Source organism: Empidonax traillii, unplaced genomic scaffold (assembly GCF_003031625.1).
Source record: "Empidonax traillii isolate 1590-97213 ecotype Southwest subspecies unplaced genomic scaffold, ASM303162v1 scaffold1538:size123251, whole genome shotgun sequence".
NCBI lineage: Eukaryota > Metazoa > Chordata > Aves > Passeriformes > Tyrannidae > Empidonax > Empidonax traillii.
Window position 1 is genome coordinate 83,970 of NW_020956731.1, and position 1,511 is coordinate 85,480.

The 1,511-nt window shown below is 57.3% G+C and overlaps 1 protein-coding gene across 1 annotated transcript in view; it reads left to right on the forward strand.

Moving 5' to 3' along the window:
• RASSF2 (Ras association domain family member 2) overlaps positions 1 to 1,511 on the forward strand; it is a 19,882-nt gene that overhangs the window by 6,752 nt on the left and 11,619 nt on the right. Inside the window, exons 4-5 of the mRNA XM_027907749.1 lie at positions 447 to 522; positions 1,099 to 1,249. Coding sequence (XP_027763550.1) covers positions 447 to 522; positions 1,099 to 1,249 — 227 coding nt within the window. The remainder of the gene's footprint in view (positions 1 to 446; positions 523 to 1,098; positions 1,250 to 1,511) is intronic.

Consider the following 1,511-nt stretch of genomic DNA (forward strand, 5'->3'; position numbering starts at 1 on the left):
AACATGGGAAACCAGCCTGGGAGAACTTGTGACTCCACATGACCCCAGAGACTTGGGGGCCCTGAAAATGGGTTTGTTTTTCAACCTTGTGACCGACTGCCCCGAGGTCTGGCGGGTTTTCCTACATCTCTTTGGGGGATTTAGGGGGGCCACGGTCACAGGGAGCTTCTCCCCTCGTTGTGGGTTGATGCCTTCAACAAGGCAGGTCTAGAGGTGCCAAAAGACCCAAATTTGCCTCAAATCCAGCTATTGTTGGGTCCCCCAGTAAGGGGGGGGGGTTCTTCACACAGCAGGTTCTTCAACCAGGGAAGCAATTCCTGCTTTCTCCCAGATCCTCCAAATTCCCTCCCCATCCAGCTCAGGGGTTCAGTGGGTGGTGCCTGCAGCACCTCCTCTCCTTCCTCCAAACCTCTTCTCAGCACCTTTCCCTCGTTTTTGCCCCCAAGGAATGAGCTGCTCCTGCACCTGAAGACCTACAACATCTACTACGAGGGGCAGAACCTGCAGCTGCGGCACCGGGAGGTGAGGAGGGTCCAGGCAGAGGGAAACCAGGGCTTGGTTCGGGCTTAGGGAGTCGTGGAATCATGGAATTGGGTTGGGAGGGACCTCAAAGCCCATCTCATCCCACCCCCTGCCACGGGCAGGGACACCTTCCACCAGCCCAGGTGGCTCCAGCCTGGCCTTGGATCTTCTCTCTGAACTGGAGGGACTGGATTTGTTGAGTGGAGAAGGAATTCCCTGACTGGGGAACCCAAACCATCCCATGTCACGATTGCCCAAGCCCAGGGAAATGACATCAGCTGCTCATCCCTCATCCCCCCACGGGGTGCTGTAGCCCCATCCTGGAAAGCCATCAAGTTTTCCAGGCGTGATTCCTCCCAGGGAAGCCATTCTGGCTGTCACCAACCCTTATTTTCCAGATTTTCCAGGAGGATCTGCCCCCTTGGCCCTCCCAGGCACGGGGTGACACCGAGTGGATTTAGGGGGTCCAAAAAAAAAAACAAACCGCCTTTTAATCTCAGAATCGCTGAATGGTTCGGGTGGGAAGGGGTTTATTAAAGTTCACACGTTCCAATGCCGTGTTTTTTTGGGATGCAGGAGGAAGGGGAGCTCATCGTGGAGGGGCTGCTGAACATCTCCTGGGGGCTGCGGCGCCCCATCCGCCTCCAGATGCAGGACGACAACCAGCGCATCCGCCCACCCCCCTCCTCCTCCTCCTGGCACTCCGGCTGCAACCTGGGAGCCCACGGGTGAGCTGGGGGTGGGGGAGGCACCAACACCCCCAAAAAAGCACCCCCAAAAGTGCCCCCACCCGCCCCAGGCTGTGGGCATTTGCTGGTTCACCCCCTCGCTGCTGCCTCTGGTGTTTTTTTGTCCAATGGGCACCACCTGCAAGGAGCCAAGGCAGAAATAAAGGGGGGGACGGGGGTTGTTTTGAAAAGTCCCCCCCCCTCCCTTTGCAAAGACCCCCAATTTTTTTGACCTCCCTTTTACAAAGACCCCCCCTCTTT